Source organism: Astatotilapia calliptera, chromosome 1 (genome assembly GCF_900246225.1).
Source record: "Astatotilapia calliptera chromosome 1, fAstCal1.2, whole genome shotgun sequence".
Classification (NCBI taxonomy): domain Eukaryota; kingdom Metazoa; phylum Chordata; class Actinopteri; order Cichliformes; family Cichlidae; genus Astatotilapia; species Astatotilapia calliptera.
In genome coordinates, this window is record NC_039302.1 from 21,517,517 (window position 1) to 21,532,362 (window position 14,846).

Below are 14,846 nucleotides of genomic sequence, written 5' to 3' on the forward strand. Positions count from 1 at the left end.
CAGCGTATACTGGCATAACAAAATTTTCCTGAGTCATTCTGAGCTGGCAGTTAATGAAACGCCTTCTTTGTTTCCCTCCCACTGTCTGTCTGCCTGTTTGTCTGTCACAGATGAGCAACCACAGCTCTGACCCTGAGGAGGAAATATGAAGGAGGAATGTGAGAAAACGTAAAAGACATGGATAAGGTGCCAAACATGGAGGAAGAGAACCTGAGCCATCAGGCTAACACCCACATCAGAAGCTCAACATAGGGTGTACATATCAAATAACGTAATGCATTTAATTGAATCACAGCAACTCGTTTAACGTGACCATGATCCAGATACAGATCAATTTTGAGAAGCAAGTACACATACATCCAACTGACCAGAACTTGACAGGCTTACCTAAGAGAGTGACAGATAGACCGTGACCTTGCTGTAACAAATAAACAAAACAGAACGATGACTTTATAAATTTTACACGTCTACCTGAAATGAACCAGTTCTACTGTATGAGTGAGTTTGCACCAACAGCAACACTCCAGCATGAATCTCAATGTTTCAGCAAAATAGATATGAATCATTAAATCATAATGACACAAACCTGCCAGTTTATTTTGCTCACGTCACAGGCGGTATAAAAGATGGACGTAGCTACCGTGATGTCTCACACTGGTTTCTGAAGTCCTGTTTTGAAGCCTGGAGATGAGCATTTGGCAAACTGGAGAGTGACGTCTCACTTGCTAATGAGCGTGCGATTTCGTACCACAGATAAGCCTCTATTTTGAAACACAGTATTACCCAGGTTTATAAAACAAACAAATTTCTTTTTTTTAATTCAGTGTGACCAAAAATGAGTGACAGAACCCATAAACTGAGCAGGAATGTGTTTACAGGGGTCAAGTCAGAAAGTCATTTTCCCATGGACTTCTAAAGGACCTGAAGTCTTTGTGCAACCACACTGGTGTCTATCAGATAGTATGCAGGTTTTCAAGCACGTCCTCATTAGTTTAATTTTTCAGTTCAGATTGTACTTTTTTACCTTGCATGGGTCACTCTGGGTTTTTATTTCTTTGTTTTTACGAAAACAGATGACATAGAGTAATGTCAGACTTTACACACATTAATCATTTATAGATACTGTTAATATGAGTGTTTCTACAGCTGGTTCATCATTTTTTTGGGGTTTTTTCCTTTCCGCTGGAAACAGCAAAATCATTCAGTGTTACAAAATGTCTAAAGGCCTTAAGGACCTTGAAGTAAATCATGCACAAAACACATAGGACTAGATATTAATTAAGCATGGGTTTTTCTCAACCATGTAAACATGCCGCTATTTCCAAATTAACACTAGAACTGGAATATTGTGTGGACAGTATAATGAAAATGAACTCGGTGTTACTTCAAGTATTCTAAACTCTGCACACAGCTCTTTCATTTTTAAACCTTAACTCATATTTTCCAGATATCAGAATTTAGCTGGATAATCACTCAGGAGATAAATGGTTTGTTTTCCACCTGTAGGTATGAGTATGAATGATATACTATACCCATTAAGTATTTTCAGAAGGAAAGAGTATTTTATCTCCTTTAAGTGTATTAGAGTAATGTTATAACTCTCTTCCTCTATGTATTAGACACTTTAAGATGTGCGAAGACCCAGGTCAGTGTAATAATGTGTATTATTGTATACTTTACTGTAATTGTTTAGCCGTACAATTTTAATCTTGCTTTAGGACTTCTGTGTGTTTTTTAAAGAAAATAATGATATTATTATAATTCCTATGGTGTTACATGTTTTTGTTTGCATTCTTAAGATATTGCCAAGTGGAAATACTCATTGTCATTGTAGTAAAAGTATTTTCATATTGAGTATAAACATTATTTGTGGTGTTGTGTTTTTATTCTGAAAGACCGAGGCAAAAGCAGACATTTGATAAGACTTTCCAGCAGCCTGTGAATTTCTGCTGAGTCAGAAAACACTGAAACAAAATATGACTCATTTTTTTTATATATGTCAGAGTTTGAAAAACAAAAATCCACATGCAGCCTTTCCATCAGCAGCTGTCTCTTTAGAAAGCTGGATTAGCCTGTGAGAGATAATTAAGAGAGAAAGGGAAAGCTTTACTAAGCTGAGATACGGAGGCCACGTGGGGAAAATGGCCAGGTTTCAGTTTAATTTAGGCCATAGGTCACAAGGACCTGATAGGGTACTAAAAACTAAGACATGTAAAAATCTTTTGCTCTCTTTTTCTCATCAGTAATAATATGAATGATTAATAAACAAACATGAGATGAAGACATGAAGTGAAATGTAGCCAAATAGGACAGCCTGGTGATTTTTAGTGATTGATGATGCACATTAACCACATTGCCATCTTGCGCTCTAATGTCAGCATGTACCTGATGATATAGTTTGATATGGAAGCATCAGAAAAAAAGAACAGCACTGCTAAAAAGTCACCATTATGAACTGTGAAGCAGAGCTCTGCTGTCAACAATAAAATCAACAAGCCTTTATATTTAACAACTCTGATGCTGAACTCCGGGAGCTGAATTTGAAGCTGGAGGTTAAGGTTGAGTGGTTCATATAAAATTATGTTGTGAATATTCTTTTGTGAAATTCAAGCAGGGGGAAGATGTGAGAATGCAACTTTGTTACTTTTAATGCCATTTACTGTGCTAATCTGCTCGGCCCCAGAGGAAGCAACTTTAATCATCCAAGTTCAAAGTGCTGAAAACGAAGTGTGACAAAAGGAGCTCTTGCATAACTAGCGTGCTGTTGACAAAAAGATAAGCACATGTGAACTGAATGTCATACTGAAGAGGACAGTGTTCAGAACTTTGTGGGGGTTTTGTAATAAAGATCTGAAGCTGTTACATATACACCATAAAATTACATTACTCAGTAAAAAGCTGCAAACCCAGAATTTTTATTCCTCAGTGCTCATGAGCGCTTCCAGGCTGCAGCAACTGAAGAGTCAGATTTTGCCTGATAATAAGGTAAGTGTAACATTTTAAGAAATACATGATAAAACTGAAGATTTGTGATTTTAAAATAAAGTGAAACAGCATTATATAGTCGATAGGTTGTTATGTACTATAACTTATGGCTGAGGTGACATTAGTTTTAGCTAACAGTTCAATATCAAATATAACAAAATATGCTATTTTTAATTATTGAACACAGTCTTGTGGCAAATTTAAACCAAGGGTTCTGCTGTGGTTGCTGTCTAAAATCTTTAAAGTGCCAAAGATAGTTTAACATTGCAAGAACTCACTGGTGCTTTAAGAAAACTACACCAGCACCAGTATCTCATTTGTAAGATGCAAATGTGTGGATATAGTTTCATCTTAATATTACTATTTTAATGTGATTCCTCCATATTAAGCTGCTCTGTTTAAAGTCCTATGTCTTCGGTCTGTAGCTCACAGCAATGTCAGAATCACCTAGTCCTCTGACCACACATGTGCTGAACACTGCAATGGGTGTCCCTGGGTCAAATATGGCCCTCAGCCTTTATCAACAAGACCCCTCCACAAACACCTGGAATTTAATCACCACCGGGTAAGAACCTGGAAAAAAAAAGCATCACCAAAAAACCTATAATTAGTTGAAAATCTCAAAGACTGCTGTAAAAGTTGATGTCTGTGCAAAGCTCTTCGATCTTATGCTTTTTGAACAGGACCACTAATGATGATGGACGTTGCCCTGGACTTATCGCAAAACAATCATTTAAATCTGGTGTGTACAAAATGCATTTTGAGACGGCTCAGTATTGGGCGAGTATGGGAGAGACCTGCTTTTACCCGTATGTTGAGGTGAGGAAATGCTAAAACTGTTGATATTTCACGATTTACTTGTGGTGTCATCACAATTTTTGAGACTAAATCGGTAAATTTGTGTCCAATTTAAACCATTTGTATGGGCTTGAATATTAATCTTATCTCTGTAATCTTTCTGTTTTTCTTCTTGAAGATTGTCTTCACCATAAATGACCCTGGGCAAAAGTACCATATCCCTCTGCTTCTGAGTCGTTTCTCTTACAGTACATACAGAGGGAGCTAGATATCAAGCAAGAGGAACCTCCTGAGATTACTCCACCTGTCAGCTGTTTGACACATCACATGATGGCACTGAATGAACTGTCACACATATTGGACATATTGACAAGGCACAATACTCCATTTCAATTATTCTTTTTGTTGTAATAGTGCCACAATACCATATTTTCTTTCTTTAAAAAAACAAATTAAAAAACTTATTAATATATGCTGTACTTTAGTCTACCATATCAATTATTGTAAGCTGTTATTTTAAGATGTGTAAGGTCTAAACGATCAAATAATACATCTGTCTAAATCACCAGTTTCTGTATGTGATACAAATTGAAACATATTGATTGATCAATTGTGTTACATGTGCACTGCCTTTAAAAAGACAGTAACCTTCAAGAAACCCCTCCAGGTCCTGTGAAACCTGAGAGTATATCATCACAAGAACCATACAAATCGCTGTAGGATAAAGTTAAGATTTTTCATATTTCCAGTTAGAGATCCTTCTTTCAGTATTACCCCTATGAGGTATAAGTAATTATTGGTGGTAACTTTGGCCACAGCGCTACCCTAACCTTATATTTTGGAGAAAAATCAAACGGACTTCCTGGGAAAAAATGTTATAATGATTGCCAAGACACTTTACCCTACCGCCTACTGGTGTTGGCCAGAGGGGCCGATGGCGCGATATGGCAGCCTCGCTCCTGTCAGTCTGCCCCAGGGCAGCTGTGGCTACAACCGTAGCTGCTTCCACCAGTGTGTGAATGTGAATGAATAGTGGCATTGTAAAGCGCTTTGGGTGCCTTGAAAAGCGCTATATAAATCCAATCCATTATTATTATTATTATTAAGACTTGGGAGAATAAAATATATAACTTCAGAGGCATAATGATACAGTGCACGACTGAGTGAGCCTGACTCTCTCATTGATTGATCGAGCCTGTCGGATCTGTTTTTCTGACGTCGATTATCCTTCCTTCAGTTAGGCTGGGCCTAGCCTGTGATAGCAGTTTAGTGGGAATTTTATTGCGATACACCATCCCAGTTTTGACTTTTAGGTCAATATTACGGTTATAAAAAATGGCAGACGAAGAATTAGAGGCGATTAGGCGGCAAAGAATGGCGGAGCTACAGGCAAAGCAAGGGGTAAGAACCGAATAGGCACCGGAAAGCATGGTTTCACCCGCCTTATATGGAGATGCTGAGTTCAGTATACTGCTAGCTAGTGTAGCTAAAACAAAAACAAACCACCACTTAACTCTAACTTAAGGGATATACACAGCTAACTTAATGAGCCTCATGTTTGGTGCAGATGATATTTGCTTCCTCATCTAGATGTGTTAACATCACCATAGTGCTAGCTTTGTATCAGTCAGCGCTTACCCCTCTGAAAATCAAAGCGCTAGCTTGTTGGAACAAAATTGAACAAATTTTTAGACTTGCTACTGATGGAGTGGTCGTTATGCTTCCTCCTTTCTACAGATAATTTGTGTGTGTGTGTTTATCTAAACTTTGACATTAGCACAGCATGTGAGTAAGCGGCAGCAATTTCTGACGTGTTTGGTGAACTGTCAATAGTCTAATACATTACCATATGTCAGAAATAAGTATTTATACTAATTCACATGCAGTGCAGTGATTAGAGAGTCCTCACGTGTCTGGGTTTCTGTCATTGTTTTTGAAAATATTTGACACTCATAAATTTCTATTTTATGTCTTTTTGTGACCTCAAAAAATACAGTGATCAGTGGGTTTTAAATCTCATTGATGATATCCAACTTACCTCAAGAAGACTGTAATTGGAACTTTTCACTGAATGTGCCTATATATAAATCTGTCATATGAGTTTTGTTTGTTTGTTGACAGTAGTCTAACTTTATTTGTTACAAAATAGAGAACATACTGGACTTTAATTCATTTTCTAGAGTACCTACCATTAAAAAAATATCCAAAGCAACAAATTTACAAACTCGATTAAAGATAAGCCATTATGGTATACTTTGCTATACTGGTTTAAGTAAAATATAGAATTTTTAAAAACAAAACGAAGAAACTTGAAAACATAACCGAAGAGATTGCTCTCATGGTCCTTCTTGTATCGTCAGACCTGAAAATAACAGCGAATAAGTTACTTTATCAAATTTTCACCATTACCAACATTAAAGTACTGTTTGATTGGTGGATGGAATAAAATAAAATGTCTACCAGTTAGCTGAATGTATAAATAAAATCTGTATTTAATGGTGCTGTCCTGTATACTTCCAGGAAGGTAATAATCAGCAAGCAGAGGAGGCCAAACAAAGGTACGATGTGTAATTGATCAAAAAAGAAACTACTTTAGCTGAATTTTTCCTGTTTATAGTACTTGTACTTGCATAAAGGACTGTTTTTTTTAAAGACTAACTGTTATATGCCTTAAGTATTGCACTTTTTTTGTAACTGAACTAAAATATTTCCATACAGCAGAAATGTGTATATATACCTTCAGTTGAATATATTTTTTCTTATTTATATAGTGCCAAATTACAACAACAGTCACCTCAAGGTGCTTATTATTGTAAGGTATAGACCCATTACATTAATACGGAGAAACCCCAACAATTAGATGAGCCGCTGTGAGCCAGCACTGAAAGTTTTTGACATATATGTAATATCTAAACTCTCAGTGTAGCTGACCAACCTGGTATTCTTACTGCTTAACTTCTATATAAATGCAGTATCTTTTTGTTTTCTTTTAGTTGGTCTCAGTTGACCAATGTAATTGTTTTCTAATTACAGAGAAACAGATATGAGGAACTCCATATTGGCTCAAGTTCTAGACCAGTCTGCCCGTGCGAGATGTAAGTGTGGTTTCATATACTGTATATCCTTCATCCTAATAAAACTCCTCTTTGGAAATTAATAGTGCTGTCTCATTGTATTTTATTTTTTAGTGAGCAATCTTGCCTTGGTGAAGCCAGAAAAGGCAAATGCAGTTGAAAACTATCTCATTCAAATGGCTCGTTTTGGAAAGCTGGGAGGAAAGGTAAGAAAGTACAGACATGGGGAAAAAGTTTTCACAGCACTCTCTGCGATCCTATGAAAAACTAAATACACCCCGCATTCAGTATCTTGTAAAACCACCTTCAGCCAAGCTATAGTTGCCAGGCAGATTTAGCACTATAATATTTCCGTGTACAGTGGAGTTTGCAGTTAACTCAACTGCAAGGTGCCTGCATGGTGCCAGCAAAGTGCCAAACTTCTGCTTTCAGAGGTGGTCACACGACTGACGATCATTTAAGTTCATTTAAGCAGCAAGAGTGTATGTAGTTTTTCACTATGCATTCCTCTCAAAACTCTTTTTTTCCTCAAATGACTTTAACTTTGAATGCTTCTAGCAAAACATATTGAATAAACTCATTTCCACTTTTGTCAGATTACAGAATCAGGCTTGATCGAGATCCTAGAAAAAGTCAGTCAACAAACAGAAAAAAAGACAACCGTTACAGTAAGTTTCTCTGAAATGTCACATACATTTGATTTTTTTTCCTGTAATTTATATGTATTACATTTCTAATACACTCTACTTGACAGTTCAACAGACGGAGGGTGATGGACTCGGATGATGAGGACGACTATTAACTTTCAACAGGAGCTCTGGAATGAGCAACCAAATCAGAGCAGTTGACATGCTTTGCTGGGACTCTGACAGGATCGCTGACTAGTGTGTTCCTGTTAGCTGAACCCTGAGATGCCACACTAGCTTCTGTGTGTCTTTGGAAACTACCAACCAAGATGGAAAACAAGGACTTTGATATTGCAGCATTTGGTGGGATTGTTGAACACAATGTCAATTAACATTTTATTTTGTAAACTCTTCAATCTAGATGCTACAAATTTTTACTGCTTATCTGACAGCTCATGGCACTGTTTGACTCTCCTAGTCCATCTCAGTAGTTTCCTTTATTTTCACCACGGTTCATGCATTTTCTTCAAACATTAGAAACTAGTTAAAATGCAGATGATACTGATGTTAATGCATTTTATGTGGGTCTACTCTTTAATTGCCATCTAGGCTACTATCCCATTAGCTGTTATTCTAGGATTCTTGTTGCTGATGTGTACCTTGAGGGTTCACATATAATTAAATGAGCCTTAAATTGAAATGTTTTTCCTTATTAGTGGACTGTTTCTAAAATTGTCCTTCACCATTTAAATGAGTGTTAAATCTTTCTTCTTTTTTTTAAGTTTCCATTTAGAATTAAACACAAATTGTATTCCACTGACTTGAACATCAAATATCACAACATCAATACACAGTAACGTCCCCACCATACAAAGGTAGACTGTCAGTCTATGGAGGTGGATAATTGACTCTGGACTTTTTGCTTTATAAATAAGTTCACATTTTGACATTCAGTTCAGAAGCAGGAGTTAACAGACTGCCAAATGTATCCAACAACTTTTGAAATAAAATGCAAAATGAGGAAATTTGTTTTATATTAATATACTTTATTATCTCTATAAAAGTCTGTCCGAAATCACTGTAGTCACCATACTGACAGAACTGTTTTTATCGGGGTCAGTACCAATAATGATGTACAGTATAAGAAAGCATTTAATGTACCTCAGTTGTTCATTACATGTCAAATACAATAACCGAGTACCTTTTCAGCACTAAATCCTGCAGCTTATCTCTAATTCACAATAGTCATTTCCTGCCTGAGCACTTATTAAGATTTTTAATTCATATTGCGTTTATAATTCAAAATTGCGTTGACTTGAATAAACCCTAACACCGACGACAGGGGTCTGGGTTGGTCTTACGCTTGCCTCATTTTCACACGACCGTGGTCAGATGATTTCTTATTGGCTATTTAGAGTTCAGTACACTCAGCCCGACTCTGATTGGTGCTCGGGTTAGTCACATGTTCATCACTAACCAATCCGGTGAGTCTGCTAGGAAACGCTACAGTAAGGTGCAGGCAGCCACGCTGAGAGTGCTAAACTCGGGGAGAGGGTTGTACAGTGTGTTTTAAAAAACATTCAGGTAGTCTTTTTATTAGTGTATATGCAGAGCCATGCCGGAGGACAGAACTGAGCAGCCACATATAGTTACATGTACCGCTCCAGTGAATATAGCTGTCATTAAATACTGTAAGTATCACCTGGACTTGTGTTTGAGTTAGCATTGTTTTGTTACGGTTGTATCATTTGGACTCAAGTAAAACTGAATCGACAGTGCCTGTGTGTTAATGTCTGACTGAATATTGGCTATTAAAGGTCTGAATTACTCTCGAGTCTATTTATATTTTATCCTAATATCAGGCTGATGACACCTCGGTTGAGGACTCCGTGTTAAAGCCTTCTTACTTTTCAGGGGGCAAGAGAAATGAAGACATAATTCTACCCATTAACTCATCGTTGAGCGTCACATTGCATCAAGACCAGGTATGTTAATTAAAACGAAATCCTCACGAAGCCTGTGTCTGTAAAAAAAACCAACTCTTTCTCTATGTTTTCTCATTTCGTCGTGTTTCCCTGTCGAGAGCTGCAGAATAAACTGCTGCTGTGGCAGTAAGAGTTCACTGAATGGAGCCAAAGTCTCTATAAAATAGACTGTTAAGAGAATATTATGTCATAACATTACTGTTAGTCTCAATTAGGATTGCTAGACAAACTTTAAATATTTATCTGCTGTTTTAGTATTTGCAGTGTGAACACAGTTATATTAAACTTTACCTGTTCACGTCTATTAGATATTCTACTAAATGAATATTGGGGGGAAAAGTATTGTGACAATCTGGAAGAAATTCTCTGTTACTCAGATTACAGACGATTGGCATCACTTTTGCACTGTCCCTTGAAACTGGGATACACAGACATACACTGTGTTTTGTGCTTTTCACATGTCTCCGGGCTTCAAGTTGGATATTATGTTATATTAGTAATAACATACACTACTACATACAGCACCATTATTTCTCTAGTTTCTCTTTTGCTCTTCTTTGCATGTTTGCTGCTTTTTTGTTCTGTTCTCTGTAAAGATCTGTCAGTTCTTTGGTCCTTTTTGAAGAACACACTGCACACCCATGATGAGACATGCTTTTGGCAAATAACGCTTTGGGAATCATCTTATTGGTGCAAAAATACATTTTTATATTTTATGTAGCTTTACCTAAAGAAATCACGAAATGTTTTGGAATGGCTGAAGTAACAAAGTTCTTAAAGATACAATTTAAAATTGGTTTGGCTAATTGGTCTGTTATGTATGGACATAACACTGGTTCATCCCTTGAGTCAGGTGCCTTTTTATGCTTGAGTGATTGATAAATCAGTTTTAAGTGGCTTAATAAACAAAAACAGATCCCTCTATAAGTGGTTAGGTACAAGGACTGGACTAAAAATGTGTATAAAAGCATCCAATGTCCAAAGTAAAACTTTGAAAGAACTTCAGAATGCCTGGAGAACTATTGCTCTCGAGCACTCTTAAAAAACTACAAAAAGGTCTGGTTCTTGGAAACATAATAGAAAAAAATGAGGGATGGTTCAAGATTTTTGCACACCACTGTAAATGCAGCTTGATACCGACGTACCTTCCTTTCTTCTTCTGCTTAGCTGAAAACAACCACTACAGTTGCAACCAGCAGATCATTTCAGGAGGATCGAATATGGCTCAACGGTAAAGAGGAGGACATAACCCATCCCAGACTGCAGTCCTGTCTGAGAGAGAGTGAGTGTTGTGCATTATATTTGTAAAATCATAGAGCAGACAGAAAGGAGTGCATACTACAATGTAGTTTTCTTTCTTTTTTCTTTATGTTTAGTTCGACGATTGGCACGGAAGAGGCGTAATGATGGAGACTCTGGCGTGGATTCAGCTAGTTTGTCACACAAAGTCCACATTTGCTCAGTTAACAACTTCCCCACTGCTGCTGGACTCGCCTCTTCAGCAGCTGGATTTGCTTGCCTGGGTGAGCTTGTCTGTGCTATAATTCACTTTTGCTAACATCTCCTTCTCCATCTTTCTTATAGTTGATATTGCTTCACTTAGTCCCAGTGTCTTTGTTTTTTTTGACTGTTCTGTGGCACAGTTTACTCTCTGGCTCGGGTGTTTGGAGTAGAAGGAGAGTTGTCTGGGATTGCTCGTCAAGGCTCTGGCAGCGCATGCCGGAGCATGTATGGAGGTTTCGTCCAGTGGATTATGGGAAACAAAGAGGATGGGAAGGACAGTTTAGCCCAGCAGGTGGAGCCAGAGACTCACTGGCCTGAGCTCAGAATCCTCGTACTAGTGGTAGGTCTGATTGTGGGTATAGAAGAGTGACACTAAATAAGTGAAAATAATACTGATGAATTTGCGCTTTTACAAATGCAGGAATGCAAAAGTTACATCAATTTGATGCACTTCTGTCACAGGCCAGTGCAGAGCGGAAGCCAGTTGGCAGCACCTCTGGAATGCAAACCAGTGTAAAAACAAGCTGCCTATTAAAGGTGTGTTCACCTTATACTGCAAATGTCAGAATTTTAATGTATATTGATTGGCACTTTATTTAAACCCAGCTCACTAATACAACACATGTCTGACTGTCATACCTGTGCCTGTGTTAGCACCGCGCTGAATCTGTTGTCCCAGGCCGGATGGTAGAGATGACTGAAGCAATACGAAAAAAGGACTTTGCAGCATTTGCTGAACTAACCATGAAGGATAGTAACCAGTTTCATGCCACCTGCCTCGACACGTACCCCCCTATCTTCTACCTCAATCATGTTTCGCAGCAGATCATCAGTTTGGTCCATCGTTACAACAAGCATTACGGGGAGACGAGGGTGAGCAGCTTTTACAGTGACATTATGGGAGAAATATCTGGGCACTGGACTTTATTTATTTATACATATTTGTATTTCCATTCCCTTATTTACATTTTATTTTATTGTTTTTCCATGAAATTGATTTTTCTTAACCACTCATCCAACTTGGGGTCACAGGTGCCTGTCCCAGCTGATATAGGGCGAGAGTTTAGTTTAACAGTGGACATGTTGCCAGTCCATCACTCAACACCATGCCATGCTTTCAATGAAATAAAGAAAACTTAATTTCCTCATGTGTTAAAATAATGCATTTTTTTATGATGCCGTAAAGAAGATGTGAAAGATGTGTGATGGTTTTAAACTAGAGACAGGAAAATCTCATTTTTTCTGCAATAGTCACATTCTGTTTATTATCTTTATAGGTAGCCTACACTTTTGATGCAGGGCCCAATGCTGTGATCTTCACTTTACAGCAGCACGTTCCTGAGTTTGTGCACATGGTTCAATATTTCTTTCCCCCAGAAACCAACGGAGCAGAGTAAGTTGAAGGATGTTAAGCTCATTCCCTTTAAAATCCGTCTATAGCAATTAATTAATCCTGAAAAATCAACATTTAAATGCATATATATAGATATATACAGTGGAAAGTATTAGGTCTTTTCGTGTAATCTAAAGCTGATAAAGCAGGCCTTTTGCCCATTAACCTACTCTGAAATTTGTGAAAGTGAAACTTGTTTTGGTTTGTTAAAAATCAAGAACTGAAATCAGTTCTTACCAAGGTGTTTAAACCCTTTGCTGTTGCATTCAACATTTTGATCAGGTGCATCCTGTTTGCTTTAATTATTTTTGACACGTGTCTAACATAACTGTGGAAACCTAAATGATTTTAGCACAGCTTACCAAGGCATGTGCCTGTAAAGAAAGTCTAACAAATCATATTGTATTAAGGCCCAAAGTCCAGGAAACTCTGTAAAAACTGCCCACAAAACTGGTCAAGAACACCATTTCTGAGGTTTTGAGTGTTCCCAAAAGTGCATTGTACTCAGTAGATTAACATCTCTAGAAGATATTTACCAGAAGTTACCTTGCCATCCAACCAAAATAAGTGATCAAGCAAGAAAGGTCTGCTCTGACTGAACCTCAGAGGTCCTCAAGTTGTTGTGAAAACCTGTTGGAAAGACAGCCAACTTACTGGTCAAATGATCCACACACTTAACTCCCTGAGCAGACCACTATTTCTGACTAATACCAGGCACTGCTTATTATCTTGCTGAAGGCAAGTGAATCAGGATGCTTGCATACTATTGGGGTCTTTCTCCACAGAAGGGACATGAAGACGCAGGGATGTAAAGATTTCAGAAAGGGAACATGAAGATAACCTGCTTCAAATTGCACACAACCTGAAAACACAGAAATAGCCTGAGCTAGAAAAAACCTGCCTAGAAGAATAAATCTGAAATGTCTATGAAGACCTGAACCTGCAAATGCTGCTAAATGGACTTCCACAGAGGACTTAATGTTGCATCTTAATGTTGAATAATGTTTTAGAACAAATGGTAGACTTGTATTTTTGCTTATTAAGGTGTATTGGCCTTCAGTCCTTTTTAAAATGTGTCACTGAGTGCTTCTTTCCTCTCTGCAGCTTTATTAAGGGTCTTCCAGTCAACTGTGCTTCTCTTTCTGAGGAGCTGAAGCAAGGTATTGGTCTGGAACCCATGCCAAAGGGAATAAACTACATAATTAGTACTAAGGTATTCACTCATATTTATCCACACAAGCAATTACTCCAACATTGTATTATAGGCTTACTTTAAACAGCAGCTGAAAGATACAGAGGTTTTAGATTTAAATGATCCATCTATGCTGCACAAAACTGCAGTGATGTGTCTGCTGTAGGATTGCAAGAAGGTTCAGATGTGTCTATGCAATACCTTTCAACATGCTGTTATGAAACATAGTCTTGCATTGGTCCATTTAACTAGGGCACTGAAAGACCATGACAGTTATCTGAACCTTTGACCAGTGAGTGCTTCATTTGAAAAGCTAACGTTTCCAAGTGGAAAGAATAATTGTATAATTTTGAAGCTGTGAACACTCAGACACACATAATTAATCTGTTGTTTCATCTTCTTGTATTGTCTTCAAGGCTGGACCAGGCCCGCGTGTTGTAGAGGATCCTACTCAGCACCTGCTTTTATCTGATGGTTTTCCCAAGAAAACAATGTGATTTCCTCCTGCAGCCCTAAAGGAGCGAGTTCTACTGAGCAACAGGAAAGCCGATGTGACTTAGTTGCATACAACTTTTATCGCAGCAATACCAGACACCTTCCTCACAAGAGCGGAAGATGATACGTCTCCCTTTAAATATTAAACTGTCCTGTTTGGTCTCTTTTCATATCATCATTACTCCTTTGTGTTCTTTCATAGCTTTAATCATTTCTGTGTGTCTGTAGGTAGATAAACACTGATACTGCCTTGACTCTCTGGTAGTAAATAAGTGGAAACTCTTGCAGTGAGCAATGCACTGAGTCATAAATACAGATCGGACCGGAGACTGGAGCTGACCCATTGTTCTCTGACCTGTCTGATCAAATCATTGTCTGTACAGTTTTTTGTTTCTTCTTGTTAATCACCATTTCCGATCAACAGTGCATATTTAATTCATGTCAATTCAATGTCAATGGCACACAATAAAATATATTTTGGTCAAGATTTCATTTGTTGTTTGTGATTTTTGTCATCATCCGATTCTCATCCAGATGAAAAAATAATTTTCTATTCAATCTCAGAACTTTAAAAGATTGACTCATAATTCTGGTACAGAAGCATCAAAAAGGACAGCAAATAATAGATAAGGAAAAAAACAAAACTTTTACAAATTCCGGTAACCTAACAATCACCGCCACAGTCAACAATCACAGTGTGAATATCTTGGGATAAAGCCGGTCTTTCTTTTCCTTGTGTTACCTGCCAGGAGTTTTCGGTTCTTCCTCTTCCGCTGTAGCGCTGCATTTTTTTCG

General features: G+C 37.7%; 4 protein-coding genes across 4 annotated transcripts in view; all 4 read left to right on the top strand.

The window, feature by feature from the left end:
- The window catches only part of LOC113023476 (heterogeneous nuclear ribonucleoprotein C), a 40,336-nt gene extending 38,470 nt beyond the window's left edge, over positions 1 to 1,866 (top strand). The window contains exon 7 of the mRNA XM_026169505.1: positions 111 to 1,866. Within this exon, the coding sequence (XP_026025290.1) occupies positions 111 to 149 (39 nt within the window). The 3' untranslated portion in view covers positions 150 to 1,866. The remainder of the gene's footprint in view (positions 1 to 110) is intronic.
- Positions 1,867 to 2,770: 904 nt separating this feature from the next.
- uraha (urate (5-hydroxyiso-) hydrolase a) lies at positions 2,771 to 4,525 on the top strand. Its single transcript, XM_026167305.1, has 4 exons — positions 2,771 to 2,985; positions 3,411 to 3,550; positions 3,669 to 3,804; positions 3,962 to 4,525. The coding sequence occupies exons 1-4, from the start codon at positions 2,932 to 2,934 to the stop codon at positions 4,049 to 4,051; spliced, it is 420 nt and encodes a 139-aa protein (XP_026023090.1). The 5' UTR covers positions 2,771 to 2,931; the 3' UTR covers positions 4,052 to 4,525.
- Positions 4,526 to 4,935: 410 nt separating this feature from the next.
- pdcd5 (programmed cell death 5) lies at positions 4,936 to 8,187 on the top strand. The gene is made up of 6 exons (XM_026169527.1): positions 4,936 to 5,184; positions 6,304 to 6,341; positions 6,817 to 6,878; positions 6,972 to 7,063; positions 7,454 to 7,525; positions 7,612 to 8,187. Exons 1-6 carry the CDS (start codon positions 5,119 to 5,121, stop codon positions 7,657 to 7,659), a joined length of 378 nt encoding a protein of 125 aa, XP_026025312.1. The 5' UTR covers positions 4,936 to 5,118; the 3' UTR covers positions 7,660 to 8,187.
- Positions 8,188 to 8,578: 391 nt separating this feature from the next.
- Positions 8,579 to 14,538, top strand: mvda (mevalonate (diphospho) decarboxylase a). Its single transcript, XM_026169517.1, has 10 exons — positions 8,579 to 9,174; positions 9,398 to 9,468; positions 10,636 to 10,750; positions 10,845 to 10,991; positions 11,112 to 11,311; positions 11,434 to 11,508; positions 11,626 to 11,844; positions 12,249 to 12,364; positions 13,469 to 13,577; positions 13,973 to 14,538. The coding sequence occupies exons 1-10, from the start codon at positions 9,099 to 9,101 to the stop codon at positions 14,051 to 14,053; spliced, it is 1,209 nt and encodes a 402-aa protein (XP_026025302.1). The 5' UTR covers positions 8,579 to 9,098; the 3' UTR covers positions 14,054 to 14,538.
- The last annotated feature ends 308 nt before the right edge of the window (positions 14,539 to 14,846 follow it).